The 24125-nt window shown below is 46.4% G+C and overlaps 1 protein-coding gene and 1 long non-coding RNA gene across 12 annotated transcripts in view; one reads left to right on the top strand and one right to left on the bottom strand.

Annotated features, from left to right (window-relative positions):
- Nucleotides 1-24125, top strand: part of LOC109282750 (uncharacterized) — a 37301-nt gene that overhangs the window by 5998 nt on the left and 7178 nt on the right. Inside the window, exon 2 of the long non-coding RNA XR_002089775.2 lies at nt 12192-12347. This is a non-coding gene — a long non-coding RNA (uncharacterized LOC109282750). The remainder of the gene's footprint in view (nt 1-12191; nt 12348-24125) is intronic.
- The window catches only part of ARHGAP44 (Rho GTPase activating protein 44), a 180063-nt gene continuing 157585 nt past the window's right edge, over nt 1648-24125 (bottom strand). For 2 of the 11 annotated variants that reach the window (XM_019485731.2, XM_019485732.2), the window contains 8 exons: nt 23452-23543; nt 22426-22606; nt 19612-19629; nt 18196-18417; nt 14935-15381; nt 13514-13665; nt 11120-11497; nt 1648-3699 (listed from right to left, as the gene is read on the bottom strand). In XM_019485731.2, coding sequence (XP_019341276.1) covers nt 3551-3699; nt 11120-11497; nt 13514-13665; nt 14935-15381; nt 18196-18417; nt 19612-19629; nt 22426-22606; nt 23452-23543 — 1639 coding nt within the window. In that variant the 3' untranslated portion in view covers nt 1648-3550. Of the gene's footprint in view, nt 3700-9766; nt 9819-11119; nt 11498-13513; nt 13666-14934; nt 15382-18195; nt 18418-19611; nt 19630-22425; nt 22607-23451; nt 23544-24125 lie in introns of all 11 variants that reach the window. The other 9 variants (XM_006267282.4, XM_006267283.4, XM_019485735.2 and 6 more) reach the window with 7 other exon arrangements.

Here is a 24125-nt window from a genome sequence, read left to right as displayed (position 1 = left end):
TGGCAACCTCCTATTAATGCAGCCCATTATGCCATTAGCTGCCTTTCCAACAAGGGAATACTGGTAGCTCATAATCAGTGTACTGTCCACTGTAACCCCCAGGCCCTTTTCTGCAGCTGCTGCTACTTAGCCAGTTGGTCCCCAGCCTGTACTGGTGCATGGGACTGTTCCATCCTAAGTGGAGGACTTTGCACTTGTCCTTGTTGAAAACCTCATGAGACTTGTTTTGCCAATCTTCCAATGTATTGAGGTCTCTCTGAATCCTACAGCCCTTCTCTCCAGAATATCTACTACTCCCCCTGGCTTGGTGTCATCTGCAAACTTGCTGAGGGTGCACTCCATCCCATCTTCCAGGTCACTGAGGAAAACGTTGAAGAAATGATTTTCACTTTGGAACTGGCTGAAATAAGATTAAAAACCAGAAGAGTCTGTACCCTGGATCCTCAGTTCCCAACGATTCCAGGTCTAGCAAAGGAAACAAAGTATGTTTGCCTTTTGGAGAACAAAGCTGGGAGCTGGTATAGTTTCCCCACCTCAATTTTGGGACTTGGTAAATTCTAAAAAAATTTGTCTTGATACTAACCAAGGAAGTCCAAGACTGATTCTGCAAATGCTTCTGGTTATACTTGAAATCAGTGGGACTGGTATTCAGGTGAGGTTAAGCCTCTTTGTGAGTGACCATAAGCTTGGGCCTGTGCAGTTTCAGTTGGAGCTTAGTAACGGACCAGTTGATGCCCAGATTCAAAGACGCACAAAAGCACATAGTTAAATTCTACTGAATGTTTTATCTGCTGGGGTTAGTTACTTGTGGCTCAATCCTGCTCCATTGAACCAAAGGGAAGCTATTTCATTGAATGGTAGGAGCAGATAAGACCCAAAAATACTTTTGTTCTGCTTTTTCCTTTTGTGAGCTCTGCAGAGCCAGCCCCGCTATAGGGGAGGGGGCTGGGATCAGTTCCTCCTCATCCACCAGCAGGGTTGTTAACTGCGCTTGCATCAATTCCACTTGTGCGGACCCTTGGAGGGCAACAGGTGCCGCTGAGGGTAGAGCTGGAAGACAGCAGGGGAGCTCTAGAGTCACTCAAGGTCTAATTTGGCCTGAAGAACCACATCCATTGGTGGTGATGTGAGAAGGAAAGACCTTGGCTTGATTCTCAGCTCCTAGGCTGATAACAAAGGGCTGATGGGTAGGAAAAGTACCTTTTCACTTAAAAACAGAACAGATTTCTTCTGGGGAGATGGGTTAAAGGTCCCTGTGGAGCTCTGCCATGCCATTTTTCACTGACACTTCATACAACAGCAGGACAGACCCTGTTATTGTTATTCTTCTGTCATTGTACTTCTCTTCAGGCACGTACTCAGACTGAGCACTGCACCAGTGCTATTTTGTGAAATTGCCACCAGAGGTATGCACACGAGCTTGCTCACTTAAACACACAATTAACCATACCCAACAAGCATCAGACACTCAATGAAATTCACTGGAGACATGGCTACTTATTTTACTCAGAAGGTGCTGGATAGCAGGATAAAATCTGGAGGAAGAGAAAGAGATGAAGGCAAGCTTTGCTTCCTGGTGAACTGTCACTCCCCTCACCCCAGCAACATTAGAGGCACCACAAAAACTGCATTAATGGGACCACCAGATGGGAGAAGTTGATTCTATTTTAATGAGACCTTTGTGCGGCAGGAGCGTGGCACAAGAGAGGAAAGCAGGTGGTTTCTTCCTTTAAGAAGCTGCCTGGGGTGTGGTCTATGTCACTGTTTCGAGACACAGTACAAGATATAGGCTTGCAGTCCTTCTGGAGGAACTGTTGTAAATACAAGAAGATAATGTATTTGAGGAGAAGAAACCCAGTTTTAATAACAGCTTTGACAGCAATTTGAACACTTATTTCATGTGATTTTTCCCCTACCACCCTGACCCCTTTTCCCATTACAGTTTGGGTGATGAGTTGCAGTTATGACCTGTGCAAAAGCTATAACATCCTACCTGGCAAATACTGCTGTAAGAGAATACACTTTATACATTTATATTGAACCTGGGACTGGGAAGGGGGAGGGGGGCTGGGGAATGCAAAGCAGTTAAATTTACATTTTACATTTGTACACCAGTTCAGATGGAATGGCTCAAATAAAACAAATATATATATTTTATATATACAAATATATAATATATATATCTATGTGGGCAGATATATATATATATCTCTTTCAAAAGGATAAAAGGTTAAATAAGTCTTTGCATGCACAACCAAAACCTCTGCTCCACACCACCACAAAAGTTAGCTAAGGCTCAGCACTGGAGCGAACTGCAATCAGGTCACTCATCACTTGTCCCTGCTGCCAGATTCCTCCACCATATCCTCACTCTTTCCAAATATTGATGAATGAACTTGTAGCACAGGGTAGGGCAGGGACAAGGAAATCTCACTGGAGAGTAGTGAGCCAAAAGGCAAGGTTGTCCATCTGGGCTAGACCCCACCTGCTGAAGCATGGTTTTGGGGAGACAAAAGCACATTATTGCTATTCAGACCACAATGCCTCTCAAAACAAAGAGGTATCGCACAATCCCATTCACAACACCAGAGCCTACTCCCTCTTCGCAAGTTGTGTGCATGTTCGTAACACTCCCAACTGCTGTACCGACGAGAGCAAGTGAACATAAGAAGAATGATCAGACCTACTTCCCTGATACCTTACCAAGTCTCTCTCTGCGTTTCAGACGAGGAGCAATTTCCCTGCCAATTGGAAGTAGTCAGACAAACCAGCAGGAAAAAGAAAACCCAAGGCAAAATATTTGGATACTATGAAACACTGCTGAGATTCCCACGGGGCTAAACATCCATCCCCTTTGAAGAGACGCCTGCAGGGGTCATCCTAAAGCCTTCATTTTGGCAGAAAGTTTAGAAAACACCGGTTTAACCTTTCATGGTTAAGGAGGACACAGAAAGTGACACTTCCCTATCTCTGTGATATGGAAATAGGTCTCATTCCTTGACTTTTATGCAAGGGATGGAGACAAAATGGGCATTAACAACAAAGCAGTACAGCTGGGGCAGAAGGGCAAGGATTTCACCAGCTACAGAATAAGGGGACAGAGAACAGCCACTTCCCACCCATTTGGTGAACCTGAGCCAAGCCTATTGGGCACCACAGCTGCAAGGACCACCCGTCCTTTCTCCCTTGAGACAAATGAAAAGGAGAGAGAGGGAGAGTGAGTGCACATGCTGGGGCAGACAGGAGATTATTTTTGGAAAAACGTTGAAAGCTTGAAAGGGAGGTAATTAGGCACCAAGTCAAAAGGCAAAGTTTGGATAAGGCAAAACAAACAGACAAATAAGAAACAGAAATTGCACCAGAAATGCATTTGCCACTGAGACCGGCTATCCCATTTTCTCAGCACACATCTGTCCATCTCACGCTGGCAGCAGATGAACGGAGCCCCGACTGAAAGGAAACTTGGCAAGATCGTGGGAGGTGCCTCCCCCAGGAGTGCTAATGGGATCACATGTATGTACAAGAGTCACCATGGGAAAGGGACTGTGTGTCATAGGGCGGTGCTTTCCGACTCTTCCTCCTCCTCTTCCAAATCACCTTTCCTTGTTACTGAATGTCTCTGGATATGTTCCAGTGGATCCCGGTGGAGTGCAGTATCAATCTCTATATGTATAGAAGGGATATCAAAGTGGACGAGATCTGCAATTGGGTACAGAAAAGCAGAGTTAAAAGGCTGCTGCAGGGGAACCTGCTAATGTATATGAGTGATATTGGGGAAAAAGGAGCTTGGGAGGCATTGCTTTTTTCTTAGCAGCAAATACGCTTCTAAGGGCTAGTACATTGTTAATGTCAGAGGACAGGGATGTCATAATAAAGTCTTGGTTTGTACCTTCCATCATTTTTGCATCCTCTTCTGAGTCTCTCCTGCATTAGGTATCACTGCCCAAGCAATTGGCACCTCTCTCTGATCCTTCTCACCAGTGCCACATGCCAAGTGTCCATGCCCAGCAGCTAGTTTTCAAGCTGCATGGTCTAGCACTTTCTTTTGCCCCTTTTCAGTATTAGATCATTACTCATTTGAAACTTGCGGAGGCCCTGTCAATCATTTTTCATCATGGACAGAGCTGGAAAATGCTACTAAGCCATCACAGATGCTCCAATGACAGTGCAAGACTGGTCCCCACAGCATGCTTGCAATTGTTTTGTCTAATCTAGATATAAACATGTGCAGGGTAGGGTCTGGGACTTGTATGGTAGCTCTTGCACTAGGGAAGCTACTACCTCTCACCTATTGATGGATAATTCTTAAATCTCTTCTATCTAAGATGCCCATATTCAGCCTCTTCTATCTTTTTTAGGCCGGAGGCAATTGATAGTATTTGTGAACATAGAGTGTAATTCTTGCTACAGATGGGTCAAAACAAAAGCTCTGGAGCCAACCTTCTTGAACTTTGGAGTACCTCAGCAAATGGATCTCTTAAGTTCTGAATTCTGTTTGGCTCTGCAAAACCACACCCCAACCATGAAGGACCTGAAAAACTAAAGACAAAGCTCCTCCACCTACCTCTAACTCCTACACATCCCAGTTGGATGTGGTCTGCAAGGCCCTTGAGCTCTTTACTAGAGGTTCACAGAATGGCCTACTTAGAGAACCAAGCAATCAGTGGGAGGGGAACATGAGACAAAGAGAGACAGCAGTGAGGAGGCCTTGCTCCTGGCAGGAGGGTCTCCCTCCTTCAAAGTCCAGAGGAATCTGTGGCACGGGCCCTGTGTATGCAGAAAAGTAGAGGAATCAAGAAGACACCAACATTCAAACATCTACCCAAAAGAGTTCAGATTTTGCTGGTAAGGTTGTCCCTTGCCTGGCTCCTGGAAGGGGCACAGAGGTATTACTTGGACACTGACACTGGATGGTCAGCTGTTTGGGCTGGAGGTTAAGAACAGTGCAGAGTTAATGGGATGATGGTCTCTGGACTCTGCTGTAATACACAGGCATCATGGTGAAGATGATCAGACTCCCTCTTGCTCCACAAATGCAGAGCTGTGGAGAGGAGCTTGAGATAATACTCATCTCAAGAAATTCAAGGTAATGCTTACTCTTGTAAGCATCTCCACCTCATAGGACAGGAACAAATGCTATGGCAGAGCGTCATGCCCCAGGCCATAGAACTGCGGTGAACCCGATAATAGAGTTTCCTTTTACTCTTATATTAATGTAATTTTTTTTTCCTACTGGAACTTTCTTCCTTGAACAGTGGGCCTTATGCCTGTGACTAAGAGTGACACTGCTGGGCCTTTCTGCCGGATTACAGTTGCTAAACACAGGAAGGATCCTAGGGAAAGCAGGAAGACGCTGGCCTCTAGCAGCAGGATAGGGGGTAGTGTCTAAAACTTCAAGCTTGGATCAGTAGATCAGGCCCAAGGGAGGAAGAAGGGGAGCAGGCATTTGCAGAGCAATGGGTAGGAAGTCAGATGTTGGATTTCCATTAGCACTGGTACACAAGCTCCCTGCAGTATGACCACTGAAAACCTGCCCAATTCTGGGCAAAAGTTTAACACTGCTTCAGACCAACCTGTGGCAAGGGTCATGAGCTCCAGGCTTTGAGGGGGATCATGCAAGGGTCATAAATGTACTCCTAATGTGCAGGCACCTAATTAGTAGGGTCAGTTCTAGCTGCCTAATAATACAAATGCTCTAATTGCTATGCAAGGCGGGATTGCTTGTTTTCTAAGTAGCAGTCAGGGTCTTTTCTTAGGTCTTAGGGCAATGAGTGACACAGCACCTGAGCCTGTGGATGAAAGTGAGTGGGGGTGTGGTAGGCTGCACACATGGATGGCATGGGACCCCCTGTTCTAGGCATGTCTACAGCCTGCGGCAGTGGGTTGGCCTCTGCACAGAGGCTAAATTGAGGAGTCATCAATGCAGCTTTCCAATTTAGTAAATTACTTTGCTGTACCTGAGGGTCTTCCAGGATATCCCTCTCTATATTTTACTCCTCAGTCCCCAGTCATGCACCTTACGTTGAATCAGTCTAATCCTCCAGCTGGAAGGAGTAGACTCTGTTCCTGTGCTTATAAAAAATGTTGCTGGAGAGACACAAAGTGTTTCTGTCTGGCAGGTGAGGTTACTGCCTCATGGGCACCAGCACCTCCTCCCTGCCCAGGGGACAGCCTGCTCCCCACCTCAAAGGGCACTGAATATGGTTACACTTGCATTGTGTGGATTTCCATGCCCACTGACGGGGCGGCGGAGGGGGGCGCTGTCTGGGGACTGATCTTCATGTCTGGGTCCCTGTGTTGAAGATGTTCTAGATGCTCTGAAGGCCTTCCACACGCAGCCTGGGGACACTTCCAAAGAATGGGATTGCACCTCCCCCTGGACAGTTATATTCCCAGGGGAGAAGACCCAAATGCTGTTTGTCCTTCCAAGAGGCAGAATCCAATTGCTGCTGTGGATGAGTGAGAGGAGGCTGACCTGAGTCCCAGTGCAGGTAGGATTGTTAACCCTTAGAAATGAAAGAGTTTGCAGCCATGAGACAGTGGGGCTGGAGGGGGGCTCCAGGGCAGAAAACTCCCCTTTATCACCAGTTCTGCACTGCTCTCCTCTGCACCACTTTTTCTTATCAGAAATAGGGGACTATGGCTCATAGTGATGTAAACAGCCCCAGCAAAGGACTTCTAGTCACAGAGCCAGGGCTTGACCCTACGCTGAAGGTGAGTCACCAAGGTGAATAGAAGGTGGGAGGCTTTTTATCTGTCCATATGTGGAAGGGGCTCTTTCAGTTATCTCAGTGTCTAATGGATGGAGTTACACTGAGTATGTGGTCAGAGAAAGATTAAAAGGAAGGCAAGGCTGATGCATGTGGAAGGTAAAAAACTGAAGCTGGGTTACCCAAGCTCCCGCCCTTCATGTCAGAGTCCTAAGCTGCAGCACAGTCCAGCCTTGGACTTAAAAGGATTAAAAGGGAACTGTATGGAAAGGCCTCAGCACAGACTGAGATACACTTGCTATGGACAATCCTCCAAAACCTGGAGCTTCAGCACCAGCTAGCCTAGGAGTCGGCAGCTTATGGCCTGCAGGCCAGATTCAGACCCCTGCTTTTGGATTTGGCTTGTGGAGCTGTGGCTTTGGTTGATTTTGGCAGGGGCAGCTCTGCCTGTGCTGTGCTGCACTCCCAAACCCACACTGCAGTCATGCACCCACAGCTACAAGGGAGTTGGCTATGTCTCAGTACCTTCTCACCTCAAACTCGAGCTGGGTCATTCTGGTCTCTTGCCAGAAAACATTGCTGACCCCTGGCCTCGCTGGTATGGAAAACAGAGACGGCTACTTTGCTACACAAGCCTAAGTACAAGGTTTTGCGCATTGGTAGCATGACTGGCAGATGCCACTGACAGTCTACAATGTCTCACCTGTACGGCTTGCTTCTGCAATGTCCATCCAAGGGGGAGGCACTGAACTGGAATCACATAATCTGCATCGGGTGCCAAAATACCTAACTATGACTCTGTTTGGAATTATAGTTTGAGCAGTAGCCAGGACCCACACCTTTGACACTAAAACGTTGTTTTTCCCCAATACAAACAACTTAAATGAAGATTCCTGGTCCTCTTGCACCAGGCACCAAATCCTGTTTTCACGTGGACCGCTGCAACCCTGCTGACTTGCACCATGGAAAAGTTGCCTGAGCAACTCTTCCCAACAGGACTATCAGGCCATTCTAAACAATGTGAACAGCATAGTGGCCCTGCATTTTTACAGGCATGGTTTATTCCTTTTGAATCATAAAGGCACCATAACGAAGCTTATGTAATGTTGTGTGAACTAGATAAATGTGTTGGCAAATGGGGAGACTGAGTTACTGTCTCTCCCCCAGTACTGTGCATGATATTATCATCTATGGCTTTAGGAGGGTTTTTTTAACAGCTGTTTTGGGGTTGTAGCTATATTTGAAAGGAGATGACTAGTAAATGGGATAGTGGGACTTTTTTCACTGGAGCCTAAAATTCTGCTCCACAAAGCAGGAAGCTTCTGCTAAAAATATGAAGAAGACTGTAGCATCCTCTTCTGTGCTGCCATAGCTAAACATTATGATGTGGCAATGCCAGGTATATCTAGATTAGAGGTTTTTTCTCCCATTTCAAAATAAATTACAAAATTATATTTTGCTCTGGATCAGTGATCCTCAATGAGGGCACCACAAGATCCTTTTAAGGGTGCCACGGCACCTGGCCCCTGTGAAAAGTGTTTTCCTCCCCCATTCAGTGCCCTGTGCCTGCCCCAGCATCTCACAAACAAGTGATGCCCATGGCTGCTCTTCTGGGAACTCCCTATGCCCTATGGCAGGCCCTGTGCTGGCCACCCCCATGCCCCAAGCAGTGCACGCTGCCATGGGCTGGTGGGTGAACAGGCAGACATGGGCTGCAGAGACATGCTTTTCAGTTCAGCTTGTCTTCCTCCCTCCATCATTCCCATGCTCCTCGGGCTGGCAGGTGGGGCCACAAGGGCAGGTGGCTCTGGTTACTAGTGTGCGAGACCCTGGAAGAGCAGCCTCAGCAGCAGGTGCTGTGCTTGTCCCCCCAGGTACAGACAAGGGTGAGGAGGGTGAAGACAGTGGAAACAGCAGGACATGGCAGCTAGGCCTTCACTTGGCACCAGCTAGATTGTAGCTTGGTGATTCTCAACCAGGATGCCACTAAATCCAGAAAAGTAATAGAGGAATGCCTTGAGGCTACAAAGGTTGAGAACCACTGGTCTAGATCCTCTACAAATATCTGTACTTTTCCATAGGTTGGCCTATAGGAAAGTCACAAATAAACCTTCCCTGAAATAAGCATTTCAGGAAAGACTGTACGAGTGTTTACAAATTAAAGTGCCTTAGCTCACTGGAATTAATTGGCAAATCAGTTAATTCATGCTGAAAAAGGGGTAAAACTCATCTAGACATACCTCAGGGTACATATCTAAGGACACACATTTTCCCAATTCTGATGCCATCCAACTCAAAATGTATCTGTCTGTGTGAACCACTGGAGAGGCCTATGAAATGCTGGTGCTGTGCATGTCACTGAAAACACAGTGCAGTGCTAGTGCTGCACTGTGTATACACACCTTGGCTGCTCAACCCAACAATCCCATATTGTGCGGCTGGCATAGAAGCTTCATTTATCACCTCTGACACAAGGCTCTCAAAGTTGTAGCATATTTGTATGATGCTATTCATTTCTTCATCAATGGACACTTCCAGAATACACACTAAAAGTGACCGCAGTAAATAAAGTGCTTTCTAAAGACTCCTTGGAAATACATCATCAACATCAACAGCAAATCAACACAATTGAGAGCAGCAATATCATGACATCCCTTCTGAAAACAATATATGAAATGGAAGAGGGAGAAGTTATTCATACAGGTAAGTTCTAAGCCATAGTGGGGAGGGAAGGGGAAGGTTAGGAGCTGGTCACTTCCATGAGTTGGAGGGGGATTATTTTTATTTGTTTCTATGTAAAAAGGGGACGGAAATAAAGGCCAGCGGGTCCAAAAAGCAAAAGAAACAAGTTTACTAATAATGTAATTATTGGTGAACTTGTGATACGGTCACAGTGTCAAGAAGCCATGCAAATCTGGTTCAGCGAGTCCCATGCAAAGGCCAGAGAGATGGAGTTAGTGGTGAATCTGACTCAACAGACAGCAGCTGGAGGTCAGTCCAGGGGTTAGCTTTTAAAGTGCCAGAGAGGGGAGGTTTGTATGGGAACTCCAGCTTACCCTGAAAATCCCCCTCACACCTATCCAATATTGCATCACTCGCCTCAAACAGCTGCAAGGACACAATAATAGGATTGGGAGAAAGAAAAAAAAACAGCAACAAGGAGTCAAGAACACAACAGAAACACTGTTCAGAGAATTGTGGCAGTCAAGTCATAAAAAGAACATAGTATACATTACAATACAAAGAGTCTTTCTCCAGAAACCTGCATGGAAAGAACTTGGTAGGCACTGTCCTTCGCTCTACACTCCTGAAGAGCTAGCGGATGCTTACACCATTTACCTGGCGAGTCCTTTGAACACAACCCTATTATACTATGACGCGACTGGCTGGGGAACCAGTGGCATTCTACAAATGAAGGAGTCAGTGGACATGAAAGAATAAAACCAAAATAATACCAGATATTTCATAAACTGGAAAGGATAGAAAAACCTGCTACACACCAATGGAAAGTCAGGATTCCCAGCTTTCAGTTGTATGTGGCATGAGTTTCTAGACCTTGTTGGTCACAAGGTATACCTCAGACTGGTTAAAGGGATAAAATTTATAAGATAAACCTTGATAAAATCAACCCCCTAGGATTCCCAGGCCAGTTTGCCTTCCCCATAGGTTATGCTCCTGTATCACATTTGCACTTGTCTGAAGATCTTAGGGGAAACCTCATGGCTTTTTGCAAACTTGGGTGACATTCTCCTAGGCAGGATACAACAAAGGCACTTGAGGCTTTAAAATCTATGCTACTCGCTCCCTTGTACCAGTGAAGAAAATATCCAAACTAGTTTTGTAAGCCAAGTAGGACTGTACTTTTTAAAGCTAGCCAGCATCCCACCTGCTGCCATCCAGGGGCTGAGGACCAAGAGCCCAGGCTGTGCTGGGGGATCACCAGTGAAGCTTAAGTTTTGAGGTGGTCCTAGACACACCACGTAGTAGGTAAGAGCTATATTTTAATACACACTCATATTGCTAGTACAGGTTTTAGGCTCATTTTTTTTCCTGTCGACAATCATCCTTCTAAGGAAGCACATGGTGATGGAGGGACACAGAGAGATTGACTTGGGGAAAGAAAATCTTAAAGGTCTTGTAATCCAGCCCTGAAGCAGGGCCTCCTGGAGGAGGCTTCTACTGCCCTGCTATCACCAAATTTGGTTGCAATTTCTTTTCTACAGCCTACTGTATCATGCACTCTGGCATCCCCATGTCTTCCTCCCAGTCCATGATACTGAACTCTGATAACTGAGACTCACAAACCATCCACCTGGAAATTAAATCTAGTTCAGAGAATTTGCCTTATTCTTCCTCATCTCCTGCTTATCGATCTCATTAAAATTCTACTGCGTTAATGGCTCAGTTACCTGTGGACATGCTTTCCCCGGGGGACATGCCATCAAGCATGGAGTGCTCCATAGACTGAGGACTAGAGCCGGAGAGGTTTGCTGTGGGAGGCTGTGGAGGTGGCAGCGTGGGCCTCTGCCTTGGCTTAGGGGTAGGTCGAGATTTGGTTAAAGTGCTCGTCAGGGAAGGAGGAGAAGACAGGGAAGGCGCAGCAGCTGGGGACAGTTGGCCTGAGGCCAGAGAGTAGCCTTGTGGGTAATTCAGTCCATAGGGTGAAGGGGTGCTCGGTGGGGTGGGAGACAGGCTGACGGGGGATGGCTGTCCCGTGGACTGGTCGGACATACCGCCTGACTGGCCGTAGGGAACCTTGGGTGGGATTGGTGCCAGCTTCTTTGAAACTGTAGGAGACAGAGAGACAAAAGGTGGCAGTGAGCAAAGCTGAGTCTCAGAGGCTTCATTAGGCTTCTCAGCCCTTTTTATACTTGTTTTATGTTACAATGCCCGTCTCCAATCAGCTCAGCTGCAGTTCTCCAACACTGATACTAATCTGCACATACCTCCTTTCAATTATCACATGCCTGGGAAGCCAAGGCTAAAATCCTTGTCCTAGAATCCAGAGCTGTGACTGCAGCATGCGCCAGTGCCCCTGAACTAGCTTTAATCTTGCTATCACTGGCACAAAAAGCAGTGAAGGTACAGCAGCACAGATTTCAATGTGGGCTGCACAAACCCATCTGTGACCATATGTATGTACTCAGTACCAGCTGCCCACGTCACCACAGTTTCACTGCTATCTTCACTGTGCTAATGAGGTTAAAGCCAGTTCAGATGTGCCTACAAGCACTGCAATCACACATCCCCACTGCAGTGCAAGCATGCTCCAAGTCTTTTGCAAATTCCACTAGGTGCCTATCTGCACCTTTAGACACCTAAATACCTGTACAAATCTGTCCCTTAGACATTAGAAAAAATTCCATATGGGCTAATAATCAGTTTCCAAAGATTTATAGGGATGGTTTGCATAAAAATACAATATTCAGATATGTCTTTGCTCTGTATCACAGCTAACCTAATATCTGTTCTCCAATTAAGGTGGGAATTTGATGAGAATCATCTTCTCGGTGCAAGGTCCAATAATTCTCACTTCTGGGTAAACTGGAAATATTCCCAACTTCTCAGCATCTCCTTGCATGACATCTTGAGCTCCAAGCAACAAAGGGCAAGCTTCCAAATATGAACGCAGGGCAGGTGAGACCGGAACGTTTGTGTTTTTCTCAGACCTTTTGGGTTATTGGACCAAAAGGATCATTTGGTTTATTGGATATTTGAACATTTTAGAAAAAGAAAACTGGTTTGGAATGAGAACAATAATTTTGACTGAACTGAAAATTTGGGGGGAAAATCCTCCTTTTAGTTTATCTGAATGTTTCATTTTGATTTCAAGTTCAAGCAAATTAAAGGAAATTTTGAAATGAGATCGAGGCCTACAAAAATGTAAATGTTCTTTTAAAACAATTTTTGAAACTCTTCACATTTTTCAGAATTTTATTTTTTTCCCACAATTAAAAATTCTGAAAGATCAACTGATGTGTGTGTTAAATTGTACTATAGAAAATCCACTTTTTCCATGTGAAAAAAGTCTTATTCAATTTTTTTACCTAGTGCTATTCAGTGAGGAGGTTCCTTGAAATTAAGCCTGAAATGAGAGATCCCTGTAGCAGAGAATTTAACAAAACTATCAAAAGGAGACCCAGCGTCATTATAATATTATTGCTTTTCAATCTGGGCCAGATCTCCACTGTTGGATAGCAGTGTGGCCCTGTTGTCTTCAACAGAGCTATGCTGATCTACACCAGCTGAGGACCAGCTTGAAGCAACTTGTGAATATTTCTCATTTCACACAACCTATTACTTGCTAAGTACATTTTTAAAATCCTGCGAAGTACAAAGGTCAAGGCAGTCAGGAATGCCTGGTGATTTGCAGTACTTAAATCATTGGGTGCCCAATTTGAGATGGTTTGAAAGGACCTAATATTTAGAAAATGGAAAGTTTGTTTTTTTAAACTCACACCAGTAAAAAACAGGTTCCTCGATTGGTGCCCAGTTTGAGATGGTTTAAAAAGACCTGATATTTAGAAAATGGAGATTTTTTTTTTAACCCACTCAGGTGAAAATCAGACTCCTTTAAGCTGCCTTGGGCAGGGCATCCAAGGGGGAAAGCCTTTTTAGTAGTCCCCATTAAGATTCTGCACCTGGAGAGCAGGGAGCACTTCTAGGCAGAGTACTAGATAACAGGAGGAATGTGCCCACAGGATGAGTGGGTCAATGGGCAAGCCCGCACAAAGCTTGCTCTGTTGTCAGACTCATCTCCTTCCCTCAATTGCATTAGTCTGCCCTCCGGAGGCAGCAAGTACCTTTTCGCAGCGTGTGTGGGCTCTGCTCCGTGGACAGCTGCTGAGTGGGACCAGCTGCTTGCTGGGTGCTCCCACAGGGCGCCATGCTACTGGAGCCTGGGCTGCCTTTCTGCTGCCCAGACACAGGCGAAAGCTCCTTGGTTTTTAAAGTACTAAATGGAAACAAACGGGAACAAGAGGGAAGACGCATGAGTTCCTTTTTTTAAACTTGAAGTCACCCCATGCACATTTCCCTCCCGCTTCCCATCCACCTGCGGAGACTGCAGCACCACTCTGCTTTTGCCCTTTGCTCTCTGGCCTGATCTCCTCCATGCAGGCCGTGCCAAGATCAGCCCTGTGCGCCCACAAAGCCAGCTCTCCGCATTTTCATACAGCAATTTTCCAGACAAAAGCTGGTTCTGCAGAAACACTTGACATACTGGACTCAAGACGCGCTTACATCTTTTCAAGCAGGCTGAGCACGATGAGAGCATGAAGCAATATGGCAGCCCTCAGTCATGTGGGACAGAGCAAAGATGGAACAAAATACAAATCCTTCTGCCCCCAAAGCCAGACAGCTGCTCTTCAAAGAAGGAACTTTGTTTTGTAAAGAAGTGAACTTCTTGTGGGCTTTGGGATTTTAAGCTTTGTCACCAAGTCCACGTCTTAACCATTTGCTATTGAGCCAATGCTTGGCCTGGAAGGATGGACTGGCTACAGGTGTCCAGATGGACCAACAGCTGAGGCTTCCAAACAAGGCAGCACAGCAAGCAGCGTTATGGCTCATCAAAGTCTTTAGCTCAGCATGCTGGCTGGCCCAGGTAATCCAGGTGAAATTTTATAGCCTATGCTGTAAAGGAGGCAGAACCCGCCAGCTAAGGAGGGAAGAGTGCAATGTGGTTTGTCCTGTGGGTATACAGGTGGATTCTGGTGCATCTGACGGTGTGTAGGACCCACTTCAGGGATTTACCCTCAGGTGAATCCAGAGGAGCACCACAGGTATCAATGGAGCTGTGCTGGATCAGCATCAGTGTAATTTTGCCTATGACATCCATGTTACTTTGATCTCTCTTCATGGCTCTGCCTGTCAGAAGTGGGAAAAGGGCCAGCTCTGAGCATGTGCTCTGCTGGGGGAGGGGAGGAGAGGAACTAGGCAGGATACACATTAGGTGGGCTTCACTAGTCTTGTAGACTAGTTCATTACTGCCTGCCCTGCCTGCCCAGTGTCTACTTGGCCAACCTGAGCTTCTCTGGAGCTAATGGAGCCACCAAACCAAATAGGCCAGGCCACTGCTATTGAGCAGGCTGGGCCTGGGACATGGGATCTGAGGACTATTCGCACATATGCAACAGCTGCTTTCACCATGGTACACAGCGAGTGAGTCGCTCTTTAACCCTTTGCCGCGAGTGCTGCTCTTTCATTATCAAGGAAGCTTATTTACCTACTCAGCCCGGCTCCTCTGTCTCTGGCACAGGTGCAGCTGACCCAGGGGGGAGAGGCTGACATTAAGGGGTTGTGAGGAGTGCCAGGTGGATCAGGTTTGGTTAAGACAAGTGGGGTTTTGATGTACAGGGGGGAGATATTAATATCGGGAGCATGCGATTCAGTGAAGGAGCTCTGCTTGGGGAGGTGCAGGAAGCACGGTTTAGGGTTAGAGTTAATGTCAAGCTGCTGAAGGGAGGAAGAAGCAGAGGAGGAGGAAGAGGAAGGGGGAGGCAGAGTTTGGCTGTACCCTGACCACCGGTATGGTGGTGAGAGGGCCTCAGGTCTAGCCTTGGGGTAGAAATGATGGAGGTGACGATAGCAAGGAAAAGGGGAAGGCCTGTCATCCTCAGGGGAAGGGTAGTTGTAACAGGAATCCGACCAACTAGACGACACATCATCTGTGCTGCAAAATGTCCAAAAAAACAGAACAAAACAGAACAAAAAGAAAGAGCAAGTGTTTGTACTCAGAGGAACCAAACAGGCGAGTCATGACTGGTAGAGCAGCTAAGAGGAGTAATAAGAATTATAACTAAAATGAGAAACAACTGAGCCTGGAGCCTCTAGGATTACACCATGTGCATGTGAGAGAGAGAAACACTGTGGGACTAGAGCAGTGGGTCCCAGCCTCCGCAGACAACTCCACCAGATTTTGCTTACAATGGTGTTGTCACACTGGGGAAATCCAGAATTTCTGAATTTACTCTAGGGAAACAGAGATCAGTGTCTGGCCCTAAACCTTCAAACAGTGTCCGTCATAGCTCTCCAACCTGCCCCAGACTTGGTCCAAGTCTGGTTTTGCATTTGAAAAAGCTACCCAAGTCCTACAAAAAGTCAGAGCATACATGGCTGAATAGGAGGTAGGCAGAAGATAGTTGTCTTGGCCCACATCAGAGACACATGGATAAACGAGGACAGGGTAGCTTGGGGCATCAGTCACTAGTACTACACTGACTGTACAGGTCTGGGAGCCACTGATCTACAGAAAGGCAAGGCAGGAGTGGCATAGAGAGTGGCACAGAGAGGGCCCAAGCCAGGGAATAAAGACAAAATAGTGAGGCACTGTACACAGATGCAAGGCCAAGCAAGTGTCAAAGGGTCTGCAGGAGGGATGTCTTAGACAGTGACTACTAAAAGCCCTTTCCAAACTCCAGGACATAGTCACCTGGATGAGGAAGAACCTGCCCCAGAGGGGTTGGTGGCATGGAACGGTTTCTAATGAAGTTGCATGTCTTAAGGGTTTGTTTCTCAGTTGTGCCCCTCCCCTCAAGCTAGGTCCAAGATTTGTGTTGAGTTATTCTCACTTTAACATGATGCCTGTATGTATATGTAAAATAAAAGGGAGGGTGGAGGAACGACAGCATGATTCACATGGACAGACAACACAGGCTGACGTTTCCCCACACACTGAGATGGACTTGGCCTGTATGTGTTGGCAAAGGTAGGAGTGGGAGGGCAAGAGACTTACACAGTCCTAGGCATTGAAGCTAAAGCAGCAATTTCTGTGTAAAGTCATGCAAAAAGGATGCTGAGGTATGAAAAAGGCATCTAGCCAGGTTTGGAGAATAAGAAAACAAAATGTTTGTGTTATTACAGTTCAGAGTAGGATAAGGCAAAAAAACATACCAGCTGAGAGAGAGCTTGTTAACCAATGCAGACCATAAAAGTCAGGGACCTTTGAATTGTTGGTAGCTACTATGACATTCAAGGACAGAAGACAGGAAATGATATGGGGCAGGTTTTAATCTCAGTTGCTATACTACAATAGAGGCCATTCTGGATTCTCATCAGTAGCACAAGGATCAGAGCTCTTCATAGAAAATTGTTCAGTAATTTCAAAACTACCTGACTGCCCTTTGGGAGGGCAGAAGGGGTGGAGCCATCACCAGGGAAATAGAAATCAGATTAAAATACAGACCCCGAGCAGGTGAACATATGCATTAGATTTTGGTGCTCTTTTCTACCACCGAATCATGTTGATATAGGGCTCCTTCTGAGCTCTCTATCTAACGCCCAGCACTCACAACTGTCTCCAGCACACACAAGGAGTTGGCTGTACATTGGGAAGTCCCTTGACATGCAGCACATTAGAAGCTAAATTTCATACTTGCTTTTGGCCAGAAGCAAACCGAGAGGCATAGACTGGAAACATGAGTGAGTCACATCAGCCCCATTCTCTGTGCACACAGGTGATGACATCTGACAGGACAGCTTGTTTTCAGCCTGCCTGCCATGAGGCTGTGTGAATCCATCAATGCAAAATAGAGGGACTTCTGGAAGAGGAAGATTTCTCCTTCTGTGGGAGGAAAGTCTAGTCCAATGAAGCATCTGTTAAGGAATGGGCTTGAGGAATGATGTTTCAGGGCCAAACGCATTTTTTCAAAGGAGGCTTCTACACTGTCTGCAAATTTCCTCATGTATCAGTACACTCTGGAAAAAATTAGGTGGCTGGAGGTATGGAATTGGGGCAAATTACTACAAGCACAAATGTTGCTGGTGTAATCGTTGCTTAAGGTTGGCTCATATACTCTTGCAGACACCAAAAAGAATCAACATCCTTTTCCTGTCAGTCAGAGGATTGAAATGATACTCACTACAAAATAATTTAGGGGGTGAATCTGGCCAAGGGATGGCCATTTGTGGAAGGTCCAGTAGGAACAGCATATCCTCAGGACTCAGCAAGACAAAAGGCAGGAGCAGTGAAACAGCCAGCTGAGTGAACCCAATACTCAGCACTACCTGGTGCCACATGACAACTTTGATTTCAGTTTTTATGGTCTCTCTCTCATCTCTGGGCCAGCATAGGTGAGATGCCTTCAGACACAGGCAAGCTTGCCTTTGAGGGCAGGAACACCTTGCATTTCTAGACTGCAATGAATACAGGCAAAGATGGTATCTTGGGAATGTAAAATCCACACATCCTGGATCAGGAAGTATATGCCCTGTGCCCTCAGCCTCTGCTTTTGCAAAATTTTCATTTTCCATCCAGCTGGGAACTACTTTCTAACCCCATTTACCCGGAGACTGCTCTGGCATTTCCCCATGTTCTTGGCCATAGCCGGGTGGCTGGAAGCTTGGTTTATTTTGCACCTGGATTCACATACAAAAAGCTGATGCATGAAATAAAAATAGCGCATGCAGGTGAGAAGGAGGTGTGTCTGCAGAGGCTCTTGATCCACATAAAGCAGCAGCAGTAGCCATCACTGCCACCCGGACTTACCTTGTCCGTTCAGCTCCTGGCTGGAAGCCAAAGCTAGTTGGAGTAGGGGGGGGAGTAGCTGAAATATCAAGAGATTGCTCAGGAATTGGTGACTGAGGAGCAGCAGGAAGATCGGAAGGCGGAGCAGGGGGCTGCATGGCAGGCGGGGTGGAGGACGCTTTTCGAACTATGGAGGTGCCTCTGCGGGCCACCCAAGATGTGTCCATCACCCTGACGCCCATGCTGGGGGGACACAGAGACATTCCCTTACCATCTCGGAAGTCAGGGTCAGAGGAAAACAAAGAAAAGATTTGCACAAACAGCAGCAAAAGGGGAAAAAAAATCTACTGCACTATACTCTGCTTGGAAAAGTGTATTCAAAGCCTGTCAGAGTTCCCTCCCAGGGACAATCCGTGTAGCCAACTGTCTCCTTGTGGAATATAGACTTTACCAGGACATGGGGACTTGACACCTGTGTAAGGCCTTGCTGGAGGCTTGGCCTAGCCTGTTTCGGGTCAGGTCCCTTTTTGGCCCTTAGGAAATTCTTCTTATAATAAGAACCCAAATGCTATTTCAACCTGTAAGACAGAAAGGACTACAGGGCCAAAATTGTCCTGGAAGACTTTGCAGACAGACTCCAAAGCACTCCAAAGCATGCCTTCATTGTCAGTTTTATCTTTTACTTTTAGAACTGCTAGGCTTCATTGGGCAGGACTGCATTTAGGGACTGACTCCTGACTCAGGCACCCTCGTGACAGCCCTCCCACAGACAACACCAGTGTTGCTAGAGGAGAGATTGAAACCAAAACCAACCCTAGCTAATCTTAAACCTTGTTTGTTTACTGTGGAGTTATAAGGATGTGCATGACTATTTGCAAATGCAAGGTAGCTGCAAAAAGCTATTATTTTAAGGGTTGCAAAAGTTGCTTTGACTGATACAGATTTCCCCCAAGTGGCAGTCAGAAGTACGAAATCTGGGTTGGAGGTCTCGTCTCCAAACAGCCACAAACTTGAGTGAAAAAAACAACTTTGAAGCCAAAATGTATGAGTGTGCATTTTAGACAGTGACTCCTAGGAAGTTAGAGTAAATCTCCCCACTGAATTCCCCCAAAGTTTTTTTTTTTTCTCTCAAAGTTATGAAGTGCAACAGTCATTTAAGTCAAATGAAGTATCAAGACCTAATTCTACATAGACTCATCCCTTCCCTCATTCCCCCTTTAAAATAACTGTAATGGAATACCACCAGGGGGAGAAGCCAGCTCAGAATTTACCTTTTAATGTCACTAAATGTAAAAAAAACCCCATCACTTTCTCTTGCACAGCAGGGAATGAATGCCCTAACCTCATTGCCTACTGGAATGGTTCTGGCTTTGCTTTCAGAATGCAGATGGCCTGAGAGGCTTAAAATGGTCCAGTAGCTACTAGAGGATACTGTACCTTTGGATTTTCCTAAGGCTGCATGGACAGAAACATACAAATATTAGTGTAAAAGAAACTAAGTCTAAAAGCTTCCACTGGGCAAAGACAACCATCATATGGAAGCCAGTTCAGTGAGCCAAAATAACATCATAGACGTCTTTGAATAAGGGTTACAGAAGAATGGCATCATCAAGAAGTCAAGCAGTTTGTTCAATTATAATAATAATGATTATAAAAACCTTACACGCCAAAGATTCTGCCAATAGAGAAGATTCTGCTATGCAGACAGGGATTTCCAAGAACTGTCATACCATACATGTGAGAGGAGGACAGGATTTGCGGGTGTGTATGAGAAGAGGGCCACGCTTTATTACATTAGAAAGTTCACATTAGATTCTGGTTTCTGGGGGATATTCTACAGTAGAGGAGCCTGGACAGTTGACATTTAACTCTAGGAGTGATCCCAAAGCGCGTGTGGGTACAGACAGTCCCAACTTGCAGGATGCTGTAAGTCAGGCACGCAACAGCCCTATTGTTAAATATGTTGTATGGTAGCTCTCATCCCATAGGGAAGCCCCTTGAACACCTTCCCTCATTTCTGTGCTCCTTGTGGATACAAGAAAATATTCCCAATCCAACTGAGCACATGTTTCCTCTTTGCTCAGGTAGCATCCACTCCCCTGGGCTTGCGCTGCAGCCTTACATGTCTGCAACTTGTGTGAACCAAACCACAAGACTTTCTCTTGAGATTTGACGGTGGGGCTTTCAAAATGGGAGTAATTTCAAAGAGATGAGACTGAGGCACTGACCTTCCTACCTGTCACAGAGCTAGCTAGCTGTCTCTCTCACTGTATATGTCAAAATGTTGAAGCTGGGGAAGAGGTCTACTGGTGGTGCAAACAAGGAGTGCAGAAGAGGAATTATATCCACTGAGCTGTTTTTCTAGCTCTGTCACTGACCTGCCATGTAAATGTGCAGCAAGTGACTTCAAATCTTTCTTTCTCATTTCCCCACAATACCGGGAGTGGGGTGAAGAGAAGTGCACTTCGTCTACCTCACCAGTGAATGTAAGAAGGCATTAATTGTCAGAAGCTGCTTAGATATTGTCAGGTGTGAAGTATCACCATTATGTACTCTTTACCCCATGGTAGCACCAAGAGGCCTTTCTTGTGTGGCATGCTCTACAAATCCATAACTGTAGGGCACAAGCACGGTTGATCACCTAAGGAATCAGACAGCAGTTAAACAGAACAGTCAGGGATCTATCCTCTGACATCCTTAAACCAATGACAATGAATGCCAGGGAGGATACAAGAGGGGATGGATTATACTAGACATGCGTTGTACATATAGAATTATAGAAAATTGGGGTTGGAAGGGACCTCAGGAGGTCACATCTAATCCAACCCACTGCTCAAAGCAGGACCACCCCAACTAGATCACTCCAGCCAGGGCTTTGTCAAGATGGGCCTTAAACATGTCCAAGGATGAAGAATCCACCACCTTTCTAGAGAACCCGTTCCAGTGCTTTACCACCCTCCTAGTGAGAGTTTTACTAATATCCAATCTAAACTTCCCTTGCTGCAACTTGAGATCATTGCTCCTTGTTCTGTCATCTGCCACCACTGAGAACAGCCTAGCACCATCCTCATTGTAACCACCCTTCAGGTAGTTAAAGGCTGATATCAAACCCCTGCTCAGTCTTTTCTTCTCCTGATTAAATAAGCCCAGTTCCCTCAGTCTCTCCTCATACATATGATGCCTCTACAGAATCTACTACTTGCCACCCTCAGACAGATTTCCGGACTAGACAGATAACTGGTCTGACCCAATATGGCACTTCTTATGTTCCTGAATAGAACCTGCTATTCATTATTTCTACATTTCGTTCCCATAGCTGATCCGGTCATGCATTCTATTAGGCCACATGTGTGACTTTAGAGTCACTGCATGGGCTGTAGTGGGGACTAGAAACCCTTGGGACCCAGTACCACACATTTCTCCAGGGCTTGCAGAGTGCTATACATGCCTGTGGTCCCAGGGAAATCAGAGTTAAAAGGCAGCAATAATCTATGTTGGCAAATGATGTGTGAGGGCTTCCTTCAAAGGTTGCACTGTGCTAGCTAAAGGAAACCATAGTTTTGATTAAGCTAGAGGCAAAAACTTGGTTTGCTTGTATCACACCCAAATAATAATGATTCACCATAACAAGTAATGGAAGAGACCTTCCAGGCCTGTCCTGTCTTTCGCTTCACCACTTATCCAGCTTCTTACACTCATGATGATTGCACACACACATAATGCCACGATCGATACTAAGCCCCAGGGACCGATTCAGCAAGAATGTACATTCTCTGCTCCCACAGAACTGCCTGCAAGGCAGCGCCTTCAGGATCAGCAGTCTGCACTGTTCATTTAACCAGCTCTCCTAAGACTCCTGCACAATCTTTCTGTCTTTGGTAGGGTTTGTGTGCCCAATCATACTTACCCTCCAACTGCAAGTGGGGTAAGAGGAAGGGGAAATGGATCTCCCCCTCCTAAAAAGGCTAAAACATCAGCTGACATGGAAAGGCAGAGAGGTCAGGAGCAGGGGAGTGTGGGTGCGACAAGGCAGCAAGGCATCTGCGCTCACTCGTGTGGATGCTACCAGATACAGACCAGTCAGCGACAGAGCAGTTCTCCCAGCCAACATCCCGCCAGGTACAATAGGCCCCTGCCCCGAGCAGATCTCCCAGCCAATGTTCTGTTGGATGCAGCCTCTTCCAGCTCATAAAACCAAAATGGACTTAAAATAAAAAGCCAAGCCTTAGCACTGAAGAGAAAAGACCCTACCCATCCTTTTTATAAAACTCCAGCATCATGTTGTCCGTGGCCACGCTGAGGGGGCGCCGGGCCTGGTCATGCTGTTTGCGGTCAGAGTGGTCCATGTCAGGTGAAGGCATGGAGCTGTAGTTGGCGTTGTGATTAACGTGCATGGGACTGCCATAGTTTCCAGTCACATTGAATTCGATGTCTGGTTGGGAAAGCAAGAGAGTCGCATGTTTTTAGGAGCATTTCCTTAGAGCCAGTATGGTGCTGAGAGGGTCTTGGCATGGAGGCCTTATTACTACCATTTATTACTTGTATAGTAACAATACCTAAAAGCCCCAGTTATGGACCAGGATCTCATTGTGCTGGTTGCTGTACAAACAACCCAGCATCTACAAGCTTGCTAGAGCCCACTCTCTATTGACAGGGGTAGACTAGTGCAGAAGGAATACAACAGAGGCCAGGAGAAGCAGAGAGCATCCTCTGCAGCTCCACGAGGCTGCCTGCTCAGGACTCGGCTGAAGCAAACTCTGCCTTCCATGCTCCATCTCTGACTGCAAGGGAAATAACTTGGCTTTCTTGGGCCTTGGACTGCTAGACCCTATGGCAGATGCTGTAGAGGAACATGCCCTCAGATACTTGTGTCCTATGGCAAGAAGGGATAGCCCTTTCTTCAGCCAGCAGAGCTGCAGAGTCTGATTGCAGTGTTGGGATGGCAGTTCTGGGGAATTAATCCTGGAGTCGGGCTACTACAATGCCAGTACATCATTGGCGGCCCTGGGTGAGGGAGGCTGCCTCTCTACCTACCAGAGCCTATGTCAGTGGTGGGTTTTCTCATGTCCATCTCTAGTCACAGGGAACTGGGCTGAGACTGCCCCAACCTATTCCCATTTCTCTGATTTTTGAGTCAATTTACAAAATCTCTCCTGATCCTTCCCTGGAGGCCCCCAGTGATGAGAGATGCCCATGGCTAGCACGCTTGGCTGGGATGATTCTTGGCACTAGGAGGTCCAAAAGGGCAGTGCCGCTGGCTGGAGAAGCCTGGCCTACCTCCAGGAAAGAACCAGTCGGCGTGCTGGATGAGGGGCTCGATAATTCCAACAATCTGCAGAGAGACTGTCGTCATCATCTCTGTGATGTTCCTGCAACACAGGGGTAGAGGCAGTGGCTAAATACAGACAGGAAGACTGCAATGGCTGCTGTTCACAGAAGCAATGCTCCATAGCTTTGGCCAAAGCCAATGTGGGCCAGTTCTGATAAGCAGTCCCCCTACTATTCCAACATAGCTCTGCTAATGCACTACAACCCTGATTTGCAGGTCCCCTTCCTGGTCCACGAGGACTTTCCACACTGGCTGGTATTTGAGACCTAAGCTGTCCCACAGCTCTTAGCCAAGAGATGTGCATGCAGCTCTGCCAATCCTCCACAGTTCTGACCTGCAGTCCCTGCTACTCCAACCTGAGCCAAGAATGCTAGTTGTGAGGAATGTCAGATGTGGAAATGCTCCGAGGACACAAAAATGTAAGGGCATCTACTCATTGCTTCCCCTCTGCTCAGTATTTTCTCTTGCATTTATTATTAATAGCACTGCTCTTCATCCCTAGATGCTTCTTAATTAATGAGTTTACTAACACGCATGATGCTCAAGGTGCTTTCCAAGGACTGTTGTGCTCCTGTAACAGCTCCTCAGCTGGGGTGAAAGAGCAGGGCCTTGCTGTGGTTTG

The sequence above is a fragment of the Alligator mississippiensis genome, chromosome 8 (assembly GCF_030867095.1).
Source record: "Alligator mississippiensis isolate rAllMis1 chromosome 8, rAllMis1, whole genome shotgun sequence".
Taxonomy (NCBI): Eukaryota; Metazoa; Chordata; order Crocodylia; family Alligatoridae; genus Alligator; species Alligator mississippiensis.
The sequence above is the reverse complement of the archived record's forward strand: the minus strand, read 5'-3'. Positions and strand labels throughout refer to the sequence as shown.